At 46.1% G+C, this 18,660-nt stretch overlaps 1 protein-coding gene across 1 annotated transcript; it reads right to left on the bottom strand.

Moving 5' to 3' along the window:
• Window positions 1-10,621: 10,621 nt before the first annotated feature.
• Window positions 10,622-18,418, bottom strand: Psmd7 (proteasome 26S subunit, non-ATPase 7). The gene is made up of 7 exons (XM_048437327.3): window positions 18,246-18,418; window positions 16,324-16,415; window positions 15,584-15,676; window positions 14,895-14,992; window positions 14,193-14,273; window positions 12,726-12,817; window positions 10,622-11,549 (listed from the first exon to the last, which is right to left on the bottom strand). Exons 1-7 carry the CDS (start codon window positions 18,317-18,319, stop codon window positions 11,117-11,119), a joined length of 963 nt encoding a protein of 320 aa, XP_048293284.1. The 5' UTR covers window positions 18,320-18,418; the 3' UTR covers window positions 10,622-11,116.
• Between the last annotated feature and the right edge of the window lie 242 nt (window positions 18,419-18,660).

Genomic DNA, 18,660 nt, shown 5'->3' with positions numbered 1-18,660 from the left:
GATTGAGCAAAAATCCCCTACAGGTGTGCCCTCCGTATTTGGATCTTAGTTAATTCCAGATGGCGTCAAATTGGCAATCAAAAATAGCCATCACTGGCTCCATTCTAAAGAGGAGGTAGGGATTTAATTCTAAGGAAAATGTGTGTCGGTGGGGGAGGGGGGGTGTGTGCGCGGGGAGACCCAGACACAGGAGTGGTACGACCTGAGTATCTGTCCCAAAACGTGGAGTGCGGAAGCTGGAGCGTCAACAGCTGGGGGAAGCACTAGAGTAGCTGGTGGCTTCGCTGCAGAGACAGGCCGCGGTTGTTGGTCAGGCTCCGACTCCCATACACACCATAAAATGGACAGACATATGCTTCCTCGTGAGGTGAGATTCGACCTGATTGATGTTGCTAGGGAGCTGGAAACGGTGTGTGAAGGAAAGAACGGAATCCAGGGTGATTTCTAGATTTGGGGGCTTGAGAAACTCAAGATGGCGGTATCGTTTACATAGATGTGTAAGCGTGCAGGAGAAAGTTAAGCTGAACTCCTCTTCCTGTAAACACGGGGTAGAAAATGGCCTGGTCTTAACCACTGAGGGCAAAGAGAACCCAGGAGGAGTCAAGGTAGCGAGCTGGCCCTCCCGGCTCTGTGGGTAGCGGACTGAGAGTGGTCAGCGGGAGTGGGACAATACATGGTTCAGGGAATGCTGGTGTGGATTGGCCCCTTCCTGTAGCAGAACTTGGAGTGGAGGAACGGTGTTTGTAATCCCCAAACTGGGGAGCCCGAGACAGGCAGATCCCTGGGGCTTGCTGGCCATCCGGTCTAACCTCGTTGGCGGGTTCCACTCGGATGAGAGACTATTGTAGCAGAGTGTCTTGGACCTCCAGCCCGCCATTATGACATGGAGACATTATTAATTATGAATGCTCAGCCTTAGTTTAGACTTGTTTCTAGCTAGCTTAAAAAAAACCCTTAATTAACTCATTTCTATTAATCTATGTGCTGCCGCATGGCTGGCTTATTTCATCTCTGCACTGCCCAGCTGCTTCCGGCTTCCTCCATGTCTGACCGGCATTTCTCCCTGCCCACCAGCCCAATCCATCCTTTCCTCTCTCTGCCTCTCATCTGGCTTGTGGCAACACAGGCAGAGGATGATGCCCTCCCTGCCACCCATCAATGCCTAAGGCAGATGGGAGAGTTGTCCCTGTGGTCCTAAGAGTGGGAGAGCTATCCTGATCCCCCCCCCCACAAGCTGCAACACTTGGGAGAGCAGGCCCCATGCCTTGCCAGGGAAACACCATAGAGCCCCCCTTGTTAGCACAGGTGTGGGTGAGCCAGCCCTGAAATTGTGAGCATGAGAAAACTGTCCCCATCTGTCTTATGGCGGCATGGGCAGGGGAGAGTTGCCCTCCTCACCCAAGCCTATCAAAGTCTGGGGCAGCTGGAGAGCTGGCCCTGTGGTCATAAGAGTGGCAGAGCCAACCCTGTTAGCGCAGGGGTGGGTGAGCCAGCCCCGAAGTTGTAAGCGTGGGAGAGGTGTCCCCATTTCACATCTGGTGGACCAACCCTAAGCTGCAGGATCTCCGCAACACAGGGCAGCGATGGGATATCCAGGTGTCAAGTGAGACCTCAAACCAGACCAACGACGCTGCAGTGAACACTTGCAAGTAGAGCTATCTGGACAAAGGGGTGCGTGGTGTGTCTCATGGTGTCACGCTGCAGCTTCCACGACGATGTTCTTAAGTTTTTCCCTTTTTTATTTATTTTTCTTTTATTTTTTTTTCTCTTAAATTTTCTTTTATTTGGGATGTGTTCAGGGGCGGAGGGCAGATTCAAAGGGGTGATGAAATGAATAGGATTAAGATACATGATGTAAAGGATACATAGAATAAATAATTTAAAAAAAAGAAAAGAGCGAACCCTGCTCTTCCAGGGAACCCAGAAGTGGTGCTCAGCTGCCTGTAACTCTCGCTCCAAGTGATCCAGCGCCCTCTGCTGGCCTCCGCAGGCACCTGCACCCCAGCACAGATAGACATACACATAAATGATAAAATAAATCTTAAAAACAAAGACAACACAAGGTGATAGCACCTCTGGTCTCCACATGCTCAGACTTCACATAAAGAGGGCCCTTGGGCACTGTACTCATGTACCCATACCCACAGACACACATAGTTAAAGTAAATCTAAGATAGCCGTTTAAAAAGGTTGTCATGGCTAATTCTGACGTGTTTGCTTCCGTCTTTGGATAACGGAGCTAGCATGGAGCTGAGGGGCAGAGATGTAGCTCAGTAAGTGGAGCACCCGTTGGGCACACGTAGGACCCTGGGTTTGGCCCTCAGCACCACAGAAACTGGGCCTGGGACAGTAATTGTCTTAGGGTTCCTATCACTGTCGTGAAACACCATGACCAAAAGCAAGTTGGGGTTATTTGGCTTACACTTCCGTGTTGCTGTTCATTACTGAAGGAGGCCAGGACAGGAACCTGGCGGCAGGAGCTGATGCAGAGGCCATGGAGGGGTGCTGCTTGACTGGCTTGTTTTCATTACTTGCTCAGCCTGCTTTTTTTGTAGAACCCAGGACCATCAGCCCAGAGATAGAACCACCCACAATGCACTGGGTCCTACCCATCAATCGCCAATTAAGAAAATGCCCTACAGGCTTGCTGACAGCTCCATTTTATGGGAACATTTTGTCACCCGAGGTTTCCTCTTCTCAGATGACTCTAATTTGAGTGAAATGGACACGAAACTAGCCAGTGCAGTAGTTCATACCTGTGATCCCCGCACTTGGGGGCGGAGGAAAGGGGATAAAAGATCCAAGGTCATCCTTGGCTACGCAGTGAGTTGAGGACAGCATGGATACATGACACCCCCCCCCTTTCTTTTTTGGTTTTTCGAAACAGGGTTTCTCAGTGTAACAGTCCTGGCTGTCCTGGAACTTGCACTATAGACCAGGCTGGCCCCCACCTCACAGAGATCTGCCTATCTCTGCTTATTGAGTGCTGGGATTAAAGGCGTGTACCACCATGCCCCCCGCCATGTGTGCCATCACGTCCCTGCTCATGACACCCTTGCTGAAAAAAAAAAAAATGGGACTTGAGTCTGCCACCCAGTCAACACACCCTTTCAGAAGAGTCCCCAGCCCTGGTCAAAGATGTGTCACCTACAACCTGAGGTGGGGTAAAGGGAATTTGATGAGTCTTGCTAATTGTTTTAGAAGAGGTTAGAAACGAACAGGTGGAAAACCAAAACTTGGGTAGATGAGATGACTCAGCAGGTAACTGCCAGTCCTGACAACCACGGTTTGCTCCCTGAAACCCACACAGTGGAAGGTGAGTACCGACCCCTGCAATTTGTCCTCGGATGCAGCAACAATAACAATAATATAATAAGCCTGTGACAGTGCTTTGGGATTTACCTAACAGGGTCACAGAGGTGGTAGAGATAGGACTTTGGGGGGTCAGGGTCAGGGTTTTGTTATAAACCTTGGAGCCAGTTTGAAAAAGTTTTCAAAAGTTCATGACTAAACTTTGAGGGTTTTTTTTTTTTTTTTTACTGCTATCTAAATATAACCATCATTAAAAATGACCTTAAAAGCAGGATGTGGTGGCACATACCTTAATCCCAGTACTATGGAGGCAAAAGAAGGTGGATCTCTGCTAGTTTGAGGCCAGCCTGGTCTACAAAGAGTTCCAGGATAGCCAGAGATATTACACAAAGAAACCCTGTCTCAAAAACAAAACCAAACAACAACAACCAGAAAACCCAAACCCAAAAACCAAACAAACAAAATGACCCTAAAAATGGGGGGGGGGAGGGTTGCTATTCAGTGGTGTAAAACATCTGTCACACACCTGGATTCCAAGCCTAGTGCTGAAGACAGAACAGAAAACAAAAAAGCCTACAATTAGATTCTATTTTTAAAAGACCATGACTCAAACATCCAGATTATCTCACTATATCTTACATGTTCTCTCTCTCTGTCTCTCTCTGTCTCTGTCTGTCTCTCTCTCTCTGGTTTGTTGAGGCAAAAATCTCAATGGGGTGGGGGTGGGGGAGCAGAGGGCCTTGGGCTCCTGATCCGCCTGCCTGTCTCTACCTCCCAAGTGCTGGGAAGGCAGGAGTTGGCCGCCACACTAGGATTCACGTGTGTACTCGAGGTCATTTCGCTGTGTCTTTATGGATGTACTTCACAATTCTTCGAATCTCTCGGATCATCCCTGGGATGCTTACATCGGGGAAATCAGTATAAACGACAGCAAATCCAGACCTCGCACCCAGCTGGGAGAACTGTGTGCTGAAGAGAGACTGTAGGTCAACAAGGACCCGGGAGCGGCAGATTTCTGCACAGGCAGTTAAGTAGTGTAGGCAGAGTACAGAGCCCTGTGCCAGCTTCACCCGGTCTTAGCACTCAGACACGGTCTAGGGTGTTCCCGAAATCTTTCCTGAATGGTTGCAACTCTAAACAAAAGCGGCAAGAAATGATTTCAGAGGAATTTCTCAAGTCTATCTAAAACTAGCAATCAAGAACGTCGTTTGCCGAAAGGGGTTAGCAGACAATGGCGCCACCTAGTGTCCAAGAACAGATTGCCTCCAAAGAGGAATAAGGAAAAACATGGTTTCCACAGCGGCTGCTTCCTTGACTTTTCCTTGTTTCCTTCCTACAATTCCATTTCTCTACTTCCAAAATGAATTTTTATCTAGTTATTTGACAAAAATATTAATTACATTTTTTTTTTTGGTTTTTCGAGACAGGGATTCTCTGTACCATTGGGGCCTAGCCTGGAACTAGCTCTTGTAGACCAGGCTGGTCTCAAACTCACAGAGATCCTTCTGCCTCTGCCTATGAGTGCTGGGATTAGAGGCATGTGCCTCTACTGCCTGGCTTTAATTAAGTTTGTAAAAGTCGTCATGTAAAAGTGGATGATGCTGAGTGGCCAGGCAGGGCTGTGCCTGTCTGTGTTACACAGAATGAACTTGCAAGCTTTTCCTCTTGTGGGTCATATCAACATTTCTACACCTTTCAAACCTGCCGGTAGGCATAGTAAAGGAAGTCCATGAGAACCCAGAATAAAAGATAACCAGTGTTTATTTGGGGAACACTCACAATAAGAAAGCGCTGCAGTCCTCGGGTCTGTGGGCACTGGGAGCTGCAAACAGAATCCAGACCACCAGCTAAGAGAGTGAGAATTCTTTCATCTGTGCTTACAGTACCTCAGACCATGCCCTAATGGCCTGGTACCTGAGAGGCTATTGGCTGAATGAATTTCCAAAACACCTCCCTCTTTTGTCTAAATAAGAGGGTTCTAAACCGAATACAAAGCTATATGCAATATAAGAACAACATCAAGTGTTGTCAAGGAAAACGAAAAGGCAAAAACATACATAAAAATAGAACTACAACCAACATGAACAACATCAAGCAAGAAACAATGCTAAATGTTCATTCTAAGGTAGTTAGCAAAAACCAAGAGATTATTTCAATAGTTGTCCTATTCTGAGGAATCTAAGTCTTATACTAAAAATGTCTCAACTAAGTTATGAGAGGAAAGTAGCTATGACTATTTAGTCTTTAACCCCATCAAAGACCTGAGGAGGAAAATAATATTACCTGAGCAAGCAGGAAGTGAAGCAAGTAACTTCCAAAAGGTACAAGAAATGATAGAGACAGCTGGTTATCTGGATAGTCACCCCAAATCTCATTTGCAATGTTGGAGCAACCAGCTTTGGCTAAGGCCTAGAGTACCTAAGACCATTTTCAGAGTCAGGAAATTTTGAAAGATTGTCCTACCCTATCCTGGCTAGTTTGGCAGTCATTTTTGTTTGCATCTTGCTTGTCCGGTTTGGACAGCATGCATATTGTCAGTAGTAGAGGCGTGGGCGGTTCTTTGCTTGAAGGCCAATTTTGCCAAGAAGGAAACAAGCTCCAAGGGAAGTGTCTTCAGTGCCCAACATTCTCTTGGGAATAAATCGGTGCTACCAGGAGCAATCATGTCTCACATCAACAGCATTCTGAGTTACTTGAATGCCATATTTTACAGTTCTTTGAAGTATTTGAAGATTACATGGTACAATCTCTGTGCATCTAGAGAACCTGACTAGCCTAACTATAAGTGTGACAAACATGGGTGACTATTAACTTGTAATTTTTAATACCTATATAGCCTAAAGACTAAGGTTTCACGTTATAAAGTTAAACTATCTTTAAACATATGTGAAGCAAAGCAGGACAATGACCTCAAAATGTAAACAACATATTTAAGTATCTTGATCAGCGGTAGAAATGTAAAGTGCAATATGATAAATAGATCCTAAAATTGCATCAGTATGCAAAATATCTTAAGCAGAGGTAGAAACATGCATGCGTACAATATGACAAAACAACTTTGCATATGTGTACACATATTGTAAACAGAAATAGGAGGGTACTCAATATCACAAATATAATTTGAATTTCTATCAATATACAAATTATCTTAGACAGAAATACAAGGATAATTTTACATATGTATCAATATGCAAGATTCCATACCAATGTAAACTATCTATAACTAATAGTTCACAAGTAGACACACTAATCTACCTATTATTCTACCCAATCCCCCGTTTTTTTTTTCTTTTCCAAAAGAGATTCCCGAGCCTACTTCATTTCTACCCCCAACCCTATACAACTTCTAGCCAAGCCCTAACAGATGACAATTGTCCTTAACTCTGAGGACAATTTTTTTTGGGGAGAGGGGACATTGTCTTTTTAGAATTACTTTTAGCTGTTATGGGGCCGATGTTATTTCTGTGGGATCCTGTGAAAACTAAAATGATGGTTAAGTCTCAAGATTATTGTCTAGTACAATTATAGATAGTCTCTGAGTAGTTGATATGGTTTTTTTTAAGTTCTTATTCGAAGTTCTGGCCAGAATGTTGTAAGTAGGTACACCATCTCAGCTAGCCAAGTTTGAGCAGTTTGTAGCCCAAAACTGGCCTTTGAGTGGTGCCTATCAGCTCAATGGTATCATAAGATCCAGGTGGGATCATTGTTGTGGGGCCCCATCTTCTTTCTGGAGACTTCAGAGATTACCGAAGGAAAATATATTGTTCACCGGTGGAAAAATTTAAACATCATTTATGTCAATATGTAAGTCTGAATTTCGATAGAAATATATTTAAAGAAAAGTACCATAGAGACAAAAATAGGTATGGGGGAGAAGTAGAATTTTTGAAAGCAGAGTTTTGATAATCTTAGTCCCTAGATTTTTATTTTCCTTCTGTCCCACACCAGGGGGGCTCCTGATATGAAATAGAAACTCAGATTTTTAAAAAAGATTTATTTATTATGTATACAGTGTTTCTGCCTGCATGTATGCCTGCAGGTCAGAAGAGGGCACCAGATCTCATTATGGATGGTGTGAGTCACCATGTGGTTGCTGAGAATTGAACTCAGGACCTCTGGAAGAGCAGTCCTTAACTCTTAACCTCTGAGCCATCTCTCAAGGCCTGATTTTGTTTTTAACAACATACTTTGGATTTAGAGAAGGCTAGCCACTGTCCAATTCCAAAGCCAGCTTTGATTTGTGAGAGTGTTGGGGCTACCATTATGTTGAGAATATTGGTATTATAAGTCAGATTAAGTCCTTCCTATTTTCTGGAAAAAGTCCGACTAATTATTATTTTTCTCACGGTGAAGTCTGACAAGCAGTTCTTGATTCAGTCCCCTTTTTCATAGGTAGGTGGGTGGAATAACTGCCCAGAACCCCCTCAAGATCAGCACCATTTATTTGAAGAGACATGTTGTGCATGGTTGGACTCTCAATTGAAGGGGCTTCTAGGAGTGGGAATAAAGCCCACTCTCCAATTTCTCCTTGAACGACCATGTGTGTGTGGTGCACACGACTTTAATCCCAGCACTCGGGAGGCAGAGGCAGGCGGATCTCTGTGAGTTCGAGGCCAGCTTGGTCTACAAGAGCAAGTTCCAGGACAGGCTCCAAAGCTACAGAGAAACCCTGTCTCGAAAAAACAAAAACAAACCCAAACAAAACAAAAGAAAGACAATGTGCATCTAGCACATTGGAAAATTAGGGAGCCCCTCAACAATGAACCCTCTTTGTCCTTTTGGTGACTGATAATCTGAGCTAAACTGAAGGACATTTAGTCGGTTGGCGCTGCACCCTTTCAATTCTGACAGCTTCCATCTTATTAATAAGGAGAAACTCAAGGATAGCTCTTTATCAGTTACTCTCTGTTGCTATGTCAAGACTCCATGACCCAAAGCAACTTTCATTATGGGAAATTTTGTTTGTGCTTGTGATTCCGGGGAGGGATAAGAACCCACCACGGCAGTGAGGCAGGGCAGCAGACACATTCCAATGGCATGGGAAACTGAAGTAGGGCAAGGCTATGAACGCTCAGATCCTGCCCCCAGTGACATACTTCCACCAGCAAGGCCTGTGCATCCCCAGACACCACCAGGCGTTCAAAGCTCTGCATCTGTGAGGGACATTTCTTGTGAAAAACCTCTGCCACCGCTCTATTGCTGGGACTGAGAACACTACATTTTACAAGTTTATTTGGGCTTATGGCTTCCGAGGTTAGGGGTCCATAATGGCAGGGACAGCAGGTGGGAGGCAGGCAGGCCGAAGCTGGCTGAGGGCTGAGAGCTCACACCTGGAGCCACAGCAGGGAGCTGAGCTAACTAACACAATGTGAACTCAATTGGCTTTTGAAGCCTCAAAGTCACCACCACCCAGTGACATAATTCCTCCAACAAGGTCATACCTCCTAAATCTTCCCAGTCTAGAGGCACTAGACCTAAGGGGGACATTTTATTCAGACCACCGTAGTACCATCTCAAGGCTATTTCAGATACTCTCAAACAGAAAACCAGGAAGGAATAGTGCTCTGCCTGCTTGTCAGCGCAGGTCCGGCTGCAATGCTGGGAATTGAAGGAAGGCTAACGCGCCTGTGTGTGGGAGAGAGCCCGCCCTGGGACCACAGTTCTGCACTGATCTCTCTCTTCAGTGGTCCCAAAGAACAATTTATGTAGAAATCTTGAGACTGCCAGGTTGTATAAGCACAAATCTTCGTTTTAAGCCTGGCTCGTGGGTTGGCAGTCAAATCCATGGTCACTTGTACAGGCGACTCTATCAAAGTCTACGCTGACCTACGGGATAGCAATTTGGCCCTAGAAAATATACTCAAGTTACAAGCTGTTTTAGCTCTTCTTGACTTTTTCAAAACCCTGGCTGTTGTGAAACTTGCTGTGTGGGCCGGGCTGGCCTTGAACTTATAGTGATCTGTCTGCCCCTGCCTCCTGTTATATTCTCTGTTTTATGCTGTGCTGGCGACTGAGCACAGGGTTCACCGCTGATAGGCAAATGACCACTGAGACACACTAGTCTACTTCCCTTAGAAACTGAAGGCCCCGCTAGGAACAAACAGTCCGTTTGCCCACATGTGGGTCACACTAGTAAACAGAGTAAGTCAAGCCAGTACCGCTCTTATTCAATAAATATCCAGTTCATTAAATGGGATGAGCTTAATGCTTTGGCACTGGGAAGGCTTTGAAGCCCAGTCTGCATGGCCTCAGTTCAGGTATGCACTCAGCCTTTGACTTTTACAGGAAGGACCCACCCCTTAGATGACTCTCCACGGTCCTCCTACCCCAAGCTTCAGGACCATGGCAACCTGTTTTTCTTCCCCACTCTTTGAAGAAAAAGTTAGCATGTTCTAAAAAATGGCAACCCCATCCATCTCTAATCTTCAATTCAGTGATCTTGGGTCTATCTTATATTAAATTTTTTACTAGCATGTATTATACCCTAATGGGCTCCATTATAACATTTTTATACACATATGCATTTTAATCATATTCACCCATTGCCCCTTCCTCCTATTTTCAAGTCTTTTGTGGGTGTTTGTGATCCAGTGAACTGACTTAGGGTTTTCTTACAGCAGTGTAGTAACAGCTACCTTACCGAGGACAGACAACCCAGCAACAAGGAGGGAGGGAAGGGCAGGGCCTTGGGAGCTCCTCCCCATCAAATTTAAATTACATATTCCACATTTTTTTTTTATCCAGTTAGATGTGCAAACATCACAGTTCTAGACTAGATGAAACTGTCATTTGACCTTTGGATCTCAGAATCTTAATGAACTTCAGTGACCTAACACAGGTTTCAAACCCGTCAGCATTTGCACTAACTGGTGTTCTGGCAGGTCTATGCTTCCAATCTTAACCCCATTCATTTAATCGTTAGCTTACTTTTCATTATAGTATTTTTAAGCTTGTGAACATGTTAGCTCAAGTGGTAGACTTGAGAATTCTCAAGAATGCTGTGGGTGTTCAAGGAATTAGCAGGGCAGATATGGTGGTGCATGCCTTTAATACCAGTACTTGGGAGGACAGCCAGGGCTACAGTGAGATCTTGTCTCAAAACAGGATGAACTGCCAGCTGTGTGACTGTCCTGTGTCAAATTCCTTACCGTGTGCCTTCCCTGGGGACACCCTGTCCATTTCTCAGTGTTTCATTCTCAGAGAATCCTCCCATTAACCTGTTGCCCAGAGTTCTTAGGACCCACTGCAGCAGCAGCCGACAACTGTTTTGCTTGCTTCTGAAAGCAACACAAACCACTAGAACACAGACTTAAAAACCAAGCCATTTAATTGTATCTTTGAAGGTAAACAATACATGGACCCAAACCCTAAGCCCTAAGAATGCTAGAGTTACAGGTCCAAAATGTGGTATGGCTGAAGAGTTCAGAAGGGTCAGAGCTCAAGTGTTTGGTGGCACAGAGTATGTGATCCAAGAATTCCACTTAGCGGTTTTGCCAATTACCAACAGATGCCATGGATCTTCTAAGACAGGAAAACACACTCAGTCCTGGTTTTAAGGATAACAGAATGAAGGGTGCCAAAGATTATGCTGATCTCCTCCCAGCACACCCCCAATGCGTGCAGCTGAAGCTGCAGTGTAGGGCTGAGATCGGTCCTTCTGTCCACTCATCTCCACAGAATGCCACAGGCAGAGTGCTTGTCAGGACAGCTTTTTAACAAGCACCAAATGGGACAAAGAACCCTCTAGTGGCACACCAAGTTAGTTTATAAGATTTTAATTTACAAATAAAAAAAGCTACATGATTTACTTTTTCTCCTTTTTCTCTTCTTTCTTTCCGTCGCCCTTCTCCTTCTCTTTCTCGTCCTTCCTCTCCTTCTTGCTCTCTTCCTTTTCCTGTCCCTCCTTCTTCTCTGCATCCCGGTTGGCAATCTTGTTGTTGATGAGGTTGTGCAAGGCGACCACAGAGCGGATCAGCGAGGCCAAGTACACCACCACCATCTGGTCATTGGTCTTCAGATAGAAGGCCTTGACGAACTCCTGCAGGCTGGCGTCCGGCAGCAGGTTGAAGACGTCCTGCAGCTGGTAGATGATCTGGTGGTTGATGGGCAGCTTGCCACTGGCTACTTTCTCCAGGTAGCTCCTGATGTCCAGGAGCTTGGAGTTCAGTCCCTTCAAACCATGGACCTGGTTTGTGATCCGCTGGGAGAGAGTTCCCACTGTAGTGTCCTTGATGTCTCTGGAACAACCCAAAAGGCAGAAAGGGCATCAGATTACACATTCACAAATGTAAGGACAACAGTTCAGATCAGCAGCAACTTTCTGGTCCCCTGGGTCTTCAGAAAATTTTATTTTTAACTGTATTATATATGAGTGCAATGCTCTCAGAGGCCAGAAGAGGGCATCAGATTTCCCTGGAGTTAGAAGCAGTTGTGAGCTACCTGACCTGGATGTTGGGAACCAAACTAGGTTCTCAGTAACAACAGTCAGTGCTCCTAACCAATGGCCACACATCTCTCCAGTCCTCACAGGTAACCTTGTTTAGTTCTCTGCCTTGGCATCCATGGTTTAGAAAGGATGACATTTCCCCCCGGTTTTGATAGAATGTTGAGCAGCTTAAATCAGTCAGTGGTCATTTTCAGAGTCTGGAAGACCTTAAGTGTAGGTGAACATGAAATCTTTCAAGTACACTCTCACACAAATTCCATCCCAGGATGAAGGGTCTCTGCAGAAACACACTGATCACTGGATAGCACAGGCCTGTGTTTACACGTGTGTGTGTCCTGTCACAGCCATGCAGCCTCAGCCAAGACACTTCAGAGTTGAACTTGTTCAACCACATTGATTTGTAAGAAATCAAAGAGCTGGAAGTGGCTGCTCATGCCTTGAATCCCAGTACCTTGCAGGATGAGGGAGAAGGATGGCAACTTTGACTAATCTGGGCTACAATGAGACCCCATTTTAAAAAGCCAGAAAGAAACCAAAGGCTCAGAAAGGGGCTGTGACTCATTTACCTGAGAAGCACAGTGGCTAACCTGACCCTGAACTCCTAACAAATCCCTTCTACAAATGGCTCACTAGGCAGCTAACTCTGGCACTGTACAAAGATCTCCACTCCCTCCACCCCCTGCCCTCGAATTCAGAGATCCATCTGCTTCTGCCTCTCAAGTGCTAGAATTAAAACTGTACACTACCATGCCCAGACTGATTTTTTTTTTATTTTTGTTCCTGGTGTGCACGCCTGCTTATCTGTATGTGCACCACGTACGTCCCTAGTGCTCTTGGAGGTGAGAAGAGCGCGTGAGATTCCTTAGTACTGGAGTCACAGGTAGTTGTGAGCTGTCATGGGGTGCTCCTGCAAGAGCAGCAAGTGTTCCTCACTGCTGAGTCACTTCTCCAGTCCCCACCGGCTCACCTCAACAAGTGTTCCACTCCAACTTCCTCAGCTTCCTCTGCCCCAATTTCACTGGTCACATGCTCAAAAGTTTTTGATGTTGGCGTTCCGTCCTGTGAGAAAAAGCTTAACTTTTGTTATTTATTATCAACAAGCCAACTGGCATGTTTCTCTTCTCACAGCCGAATCGCTGGGACACTGCTGCTAGCTTGTTCGCACCATGTCGCCACTAAAGTGTTCTCTGTAGAAATCTGTCTTGTCAAGGAAAACTGTATTCCCTCAAGCCCACACTTGGGGATCAGTGCTCAGAAGACTCGGGTTAAGAATTTAGTTCTTTCTAGAAATACTGCACTCGATATACATGAATATACACATATATTCATGCCAACAAATTTAACCTAAACATATACCAGCCCTGACCCAAATGTGATACAACCAATGACTAGTGGTTTGAAGGAAAGCATCCACAGGGCAGGTGGGGGTGGGACCAGGTCGGGGGCTGGTTCACCTGACCACCGAGTGACTCCATGGTGGAACTTGAGGACACTTTTTAGACCGACTGCCAGCAGAGGCTGTGCTCCCGTGAGGGCTCTACCAGCTTGTGCACAGTAAGCCACAGGCCCTGGACAAATCTCTAAGTCATATCGCACACTGCACCTGCTGGAAGTGAGGCTGGCTCTCATATTCAGGATGGTGTGAGAAGCCCCCAAAGGCACTCTAGCCTTGACACTAAGATGGCCGAAGCCTTCCAGTCTGTTAGGACTTCATGACAACTGGGTCAAGACCAGGGATAAAGCTTTACTGCAACCAAACAATACATTTAGATTTAAGTTTCCTGGAGCTACAAAACAAAAGCAAAAACAGGACCAGGCTTAGGAGGGAGCCACCCTAGAACAACCCTTTCCAAATTCTATATCTGTATAGTAAGAGAAATATTACAACCTGAATCCCTCTTGACTGTGAAGATCGGGCTCCTTGGACAGCCTGTTTTATCAGGCTCTCCCCACGAGCTCACAACCAGCTTTCCTAAGGACAGAGAAAGGCTGGCTACTTACTGCTCACTGTTCTACTGACTGCAACCCAAGTGTCAAAAGATCACAGGTCTGGCACCTGACAGCTCTTCGTGCTGTATTTGAAAACCTAGGACCTGTCTGAAGGGACTGAAATCTTCAAAAGGAGCCTGTACACTGTACTGATTAGGACCTCACTCTTGGGCCTGGCCTCTCCTTCGCTGTGAAGGTCTTGGGTTTCATCTGACTACTCGGGGCTTCAGTGTCTTTAGTGAAAAAGGATTATAGTTTCTTTGATCCTTTTCTATTTCTAAAATCTGATGACTTTAAAACTCAAGGCTAGTTTGCAAGCAGGAACCAACACCTTCTTTTTGTTACAGACAGATAAAGATTTGTTGAGTTGAACATGAACAACAACCCTAAAAAACCTACCCAAGAACCTGCTAACCTAATCTCCAGCCCAGAACGAATGACTCACATCATGAACTTCTTCCACTGAAATGTAAGCTTCGGTGGGAAGTCCTAGGTCCTTTGGCTTCACGTCAATAATGACCAGCACCTGGCAAAAAACACAAATTAGCAAATTTCTCTCCTGACAAGGCACAACTTCAGCTTTTCCTCCTGTCACTTGGATTATTTCCTTCATTCAATTAGAAACAAGCCAGAATGTTCAACAAGAAATAAGCTGGTATTTCACACGATCCATCAAGTCACAAGAATCCAAGTTTCAACCTCTGCCCCACTCTCCACCAGATCTTACTAAACTTTTTTAAAAAATTTACATTTAAAATTACATTTTACAAGAGAGAGAGGTAGGGAAGGAGAACAATTGTGGGAGTCAGTTCTCTCCTTCCCCAGTGTGGGTCCAGGAGAAAGAACTCGTCAGGTCTGGCGACAAGGGCCTTTACTCACCAAGCCTTCTTGCTGGCCCCACTAACCATTCCTAACTTTAATATTCTCACTTATAAAGACAACATACAGTTACTGAGACGATTAAGTCAGTTGTATACACGGCACTCAGCAGGTGCTGTTACTTGCTAAATACACTAGTTACAACAAGTTACTCGGAAACACACTCTACTGAAAGCTACAGAGAAGCAACGATGAATGTTTGCTACCCAGGTTCTTCCCATGATGCCCTTGAGCAGCTGGCAAAGGATTATGGGAGCAGTGTACTTACAGAGTTGGGGCAGTATCTTTTCATGAGTTCATTGATGGCGATATCATTCTTGTGCAGTTTGGGGCCTGTGTGGTACCACCCAACTATCCGTTCTCTGGCTAAGAAGCAGAAACTTAGTAAGTTTTAATTATTTCACTGAGATCAAAATAACAAGAACACCAGTACTTAAGTTTTCTTTTTGAAAATTCCAGACAAAAATAAATCTTGACACATTTATGAAATCTCTCAGAAAATAAGCAGCGTGTGATGTAGATACAATGTATCCCAGACTTGCTTAGGGACCAATCACATGTGAAGTGACCATATATCAATTACAGAACAATGCATAAACAAATGTGAACAAATCACATTCCCATCACACAGGCGGCAGCTGTGTGGAGGGGGTGATTATATCCAAAGAGACATAGTTGGTGTTCTGAAGTAACAGGAAACAATGCACTCTGCCAGTACATGCTCAAGGGGCATGTAGACCCAGGACCAGCCTGTCTCCAGCACAGATGGTCTACGTGGCCTTACACTGCTACTGTATTATCCATCCTACCTCATTTCTTTCTTACCCACCACTAGTCTATTTTCACTTAGTCCAGCTAAGTGAATCGATCCTTGACAATAAACAAAGACACACAGATACCAGGTTTAAACACACACACACACACACACCACACAAGCAATTAGAAACTCAGACTTACCATTGACCTTCTTAAACATTCCATACATGTTTTCCAAATAATCATGGTCTAAAAACCAGACAGAATCATCTTTGTCATCCTCATCGAATGGTACTAAAGAGAGAGGAGAAAAGAAAATAAAGACTTCCGCTAGGGGCCGGACGCTCAGCCACAGTGGAGCCCTCACCTGTCCACTGCAGTCCTTCCTTCAAAACCTCCAGATTCCCAGCTACTCTTAAAATGCTAACGACTTTGCTATCCCGGGAAGACTCTTAAAAAAGGACACATACTCTCTGGCTGGCTAAAGGTCCAATTCTTTCTGATATTTCCCGCATGGCCAGTTACAGACAATACCCACTGTCCTTTTCTAGACCACAGATCCTGCCAGCAATACACGGAACATAAATGTAGCATTATGGTTAAAGATTCATGACAGAGTATTAACGCTAACAGCCCCCCCCCCAATCTTTCTTTCCTCCTTGTTCTACCACAGCCAATGTTCAAATATTTAGAGTCAGAGCCAACAGGCTATCCTGAAGGCTTGTTCTGAGATGCAGTCACACTCCTATGTTCACACAATCGAGAGCAGTTCTTGCACTCCAAGAGATGAGCAGCTGCAATGGACACAGCGAGTTAAAAATACTCACTTCCTGGTCTAGTGTGTAGCCGTTAGGCTCAAACAGCAATTCTGAAATAGGATCTTTAGGCTGTAGTAAAAAATGCTCACATCCCAACCACATCCCAACCATGCAAAACTTTACCTGCAAAACTGTTGGATACATCAAGTACTTTCTTTTGCCATGATCCCAAAAGCACACCAACGACTCGCTTCTGGTTTCCAACCTTGCCAATTCTGAATGAGAAGAACAGGTGGTCAGGTTTTAGAGGCGGGCAGACACTCAGCCCCTACAGTTAGCTACTCAGTGGCGAGTTTCAACAGCACAGATACAATTTAGTTTATGTGGGAACTAAGTCCATAAACAAATGTAACAGATTAGTTCCCAGTAAGGAAAGATAAGGAAACTATCCTAACACACACACTGGGAGGTTACTTTCTAAAGACGGCAGACGCTTGCTTGGAGAAAATTCCTACTTTCTTTTTTTCTTTCCCAGTTTTCCTTTAAACTCTCTTCTCTACACTGCAATCTCAGGGACGAGGTCGCTAGAGCAGCACCAGCTTTACAGCGCAGCCAGCTCTCTCAAACCTCTGTGCTGTGCAAACCCGCTCCAGATGCACTTCATCCTCTGGGAGGGCCAGTGGTCCAGGTGGATCCCCACCCTGAAGCTCCAACGTGCCATTCTGCAGCCTCTCTCTCTCTCTCTCTGCTTTATTAGGCAGAGGCCAGCAAGAAGCTGGTGACTAAGCACACGGGAGAAAGACTGGATGAACAAGAGGCTTTTTACTTCACAATGCCAACCTCTGTCTCAAACCTCCCCTGTGGTTTTCTGCTAAGGAGGTACAAGACTTTTTTCTTTTTAAACCACTAGCAAGTTGTCCATTTGGAAATAATTTAATTCTCTGCTAAGGAAACACACAAGCCACAGTGAAAATGAACTCCACCTCTGCACCAGTCCCGAGCTTCTCGTTAGTTTAACTGTAGTGTTTTAACACAAAGCCTGGCAAATCAATACTAAATCTGGGGTATGGGTAGAATGAAATCGAGGGGTCTGTATTCCTGGTGTCTCCCCCCACTCCCCACCCCAAATTCAATGAAAATACTTCAAAACAGTGAGCTTCTACATGCCAATGGGAACTTCACCCACCGGCCTTTTAGTTTACAAAAGTCCACTTGTGTCTTTAGAGTCCTCCAGCTGTTCCAAGACACGGCCACCAGCAGAGTCTGCCCTTCCTAGGTTCTCACCAAGTGTCAGAATAAAACCGAAGCCGTGTTCAACCATAAGGGCCCTCCCTTAGCATTCCAAGGGAGTAAAACTGCATCTACTGTAGGAAGCCCACAGATCCAGTTAATCCCAGGCATCTACAAGCAATGCAACCGAACCCGGAATCAAAACGCTCTGTCTCGAGGGTGTTTTGGGCTCTGGTTGAGTTAGCTGCACAAAGCTTGGCTCGGGCCGCGCACTAGCACGCTCCCAACTGGATTTTCACATTTGTGAATTCAACTAATTATCTTGTAAAACTTCCAAACACGTGCAACAGGTCTGGCAGGAAGAACGGCTGGGGAAAGGTGGAAGTGGCAGGAAGCTAACTATCCAGGGGCACTGTAGGATGACCCAATCTGGACCTGCCTCATTTTTTAGGGAAAAAACCGGCACCTTATCCACGTTTTTAAGGTACCATTCAACCAGATTTCCCGCTTAAAACTGGGTGGTTACAACCAATGCCCGTCTATAGAGTCGTTCATCGGGGACGCCGAGACCACAATTTCGGTGACAGTCTTCCCAGGCACGGACACGAGAGACGGAGGCGCCGTCCTGTGACACCGAGCCGCCCTGGTGAAAGGCGCGGCTGAGGCGGGTAGCAGGGTCCAGATTCCGGCCACTCAACAAGCGGGCCAGGCCCAGGAGTGGCGGCCACGGCGGGGGCTCCGAGCACTGTGGTGTGGAGCCGCCAAGGTCTCCCGCCCCCCACCCGCATCCCGATCCCCCGGCCGCCGCGTTATGCCAGGAGCGCCCGTGACTCAGCAGCCCCGCGCCGTGCGGCCGCCACGCGCCGCCCGCTCACCGGTTGAAATGATCCACCACACTGAGCAGCACCAGGGGGTGGACCACCACCTTCTGCACCGCCAGCTCCGGCATCGCGACACTTGCCCGCCCGCCGGTCCGGCTCCCTGCGACCCACAAACACCGGCAACTGCAACGACACAGGCCGCTCCTCCAGGCCCCAGTGCCTCCCCTTCCGGTTTGACTACCGCCAGAGAGGCGACTTCCGCTCCCAGAGTGCTGCGCGCGCATGCCCGCACTGTCGCCAGGACCGCCATCTTGAAAAAGGGAAAGGGCAGACCGTGGGACTTTGGATGTTATTAATGAAGCTTGACTGGAACTTTCCCTAGCCTTTTGCCCCAGTTGCTTCCCAGCTCACCATTCCCCCCTCTCTGAAAAATTGTAGGAAAAAAACCCAAGAAAACAAACAGTAACAG

This window comes from Myodes glareolus, chromosome 22, assembly GCF_982192425.1.
Source record: "Myodes glareolus chromosome 22, mMyoGla1.1, whole genome shotgun sequence".
Lineage (NCBI taxonomy): Eukaryota > Metazoa > Chordata > Mammalia > Rodentia > Cricetidae > Myodes > Myodes glareolus.
This window is presented reverse-complemented; position numbering and strand designations above follow the sequence as displayed.

Excerpts from the sequence above, each read along its gene's own strand:
- Psmd7 (XM_048437327.3), bottom strand. The coding sequence starts at position 18,319 with ATGCCGGAGCTGGCGGTGCAGAAGGTGGTGGTCCACCCCCTGGTGCTG. Across the intron at positions 16,416-18,245 it reads GTGGTGGATCATTTCAACCG|AATTGGCAAGGTTGGAAACC; the intron begins GTGAGCGGGCGG and ends CTTCTCATTCAG. Across the intron at positions 12,818-14,192 it reads CAGTGGAAGAAGTTCATGAT|GACGGAACGCCAACATCAAA; the intron begins GTGAGTCATTCG and ends TTTTTCTCACAG.